Source organism: Helobdella robusta, assembly GCF_000326865.2.
Source record: "Helobdella robusta unplaced genomic scaffold HELROscaffold_3, whole genome shotgun sequence".
NCBI classification, from domain to species: Eukaryota; Metazoa; Annelida; class Clitellata; order Rhynchobdellida; family Glossiphoniidae; genus Helobdella; species Helobdella robusta.
This window is the reverse complement of record NW_008704501.1, coordinates 8,787,289-8,788,072: the sequence shown is the minus strand read 5'-3', so window position 1 is coordinate 8,788,072 and position 784 is coordinate 8,787,289. Positions and strand designations below refer to the sequence as shown.

Here is a 784-nt window from a genome sequence, read left to right as displayed (position 1 = left end):
TACAAAAAAACTCAAGAGCCCAATTCATTTGCCAATCGGCACCCACCCCACCACCTACGTAATGCCTTGGGCTCCAACTTAGTAATAATATAAAACTTAAACCCTAAATCTATTAATGAGTGTGTGTTACAACGTAGCCTTAACTTACCTATTCATTACATAATGGCCCTAGCTTACCTAAAATTACAAAACTCAAGAGCCCAATTCATTGGCCTTTCGGCACCCACCCCACCACCTACGTAATGCCTTGGGCTCCAACCTAATAATAATAATGTAAAACTTAATAACTAACTTACCTCTCGATACACTTACAGCGTTTATTTAATTTAAATTACAAGATTGTTCCTAGAATTAAATTATTGCTTTTAACTACCTATGAAATTAAATTACTCTCAACCTTAGTAATAATAAATTAAAATGTGTAATGAAAATAAAATAACGCTCAAATACTAATATGTGTTTAAGTATGTATTTGTGTGTGTGTGTGTGTATAATACGCTGATGCGTGTAATGCGGGTGCGAGAAAAAATAGAAGCGATAAACTTACGCTGCCTACTTATTCAACTACATTAGTGTTGGATGCTTCCTATCTATCCTACCTACAATTAAAATTATTCCTATCTAACCTACCTATATAGCTACTTAATGTAATTGTGTGTATGTGCGTGTGCGTGTGAGCATTCTTACTTAATGTTAAATTACAGAGAAAAACAGAGAAAAAAGAATAAAACGTATCCCAGCCAGACGTATCTTCTTTGCCACTGAATGAACGAACGTATCCTGA

At 34.7% G+C, this 784-nt stretch overlaps 1 protein-coding gene across 1 annotated transcript in view; it reads left to right on the top strand.

Moving 5' to 3' along the window:
* The window catches only part of HELRODRAFT_161987 (hypothetical protein), a gene marked incomplete at both ends in the record, with an annotated part of 2,229 nt that extends 1,966 nt beyond the window's left edge, over nt 1-263 (top strand). Inside the window, one exon of the mRNA XM_009021854.1 lies at nt 173-263. Within this exon, the coding sequence (XP_009020102.1) occupies nt 173-263 (91 nt within the window). The remainder of the gene's footprint in view (nt 1-172) is intronic.
* Between the last annotated feature and the right edge of the window lie 521 nt (nt 264-784).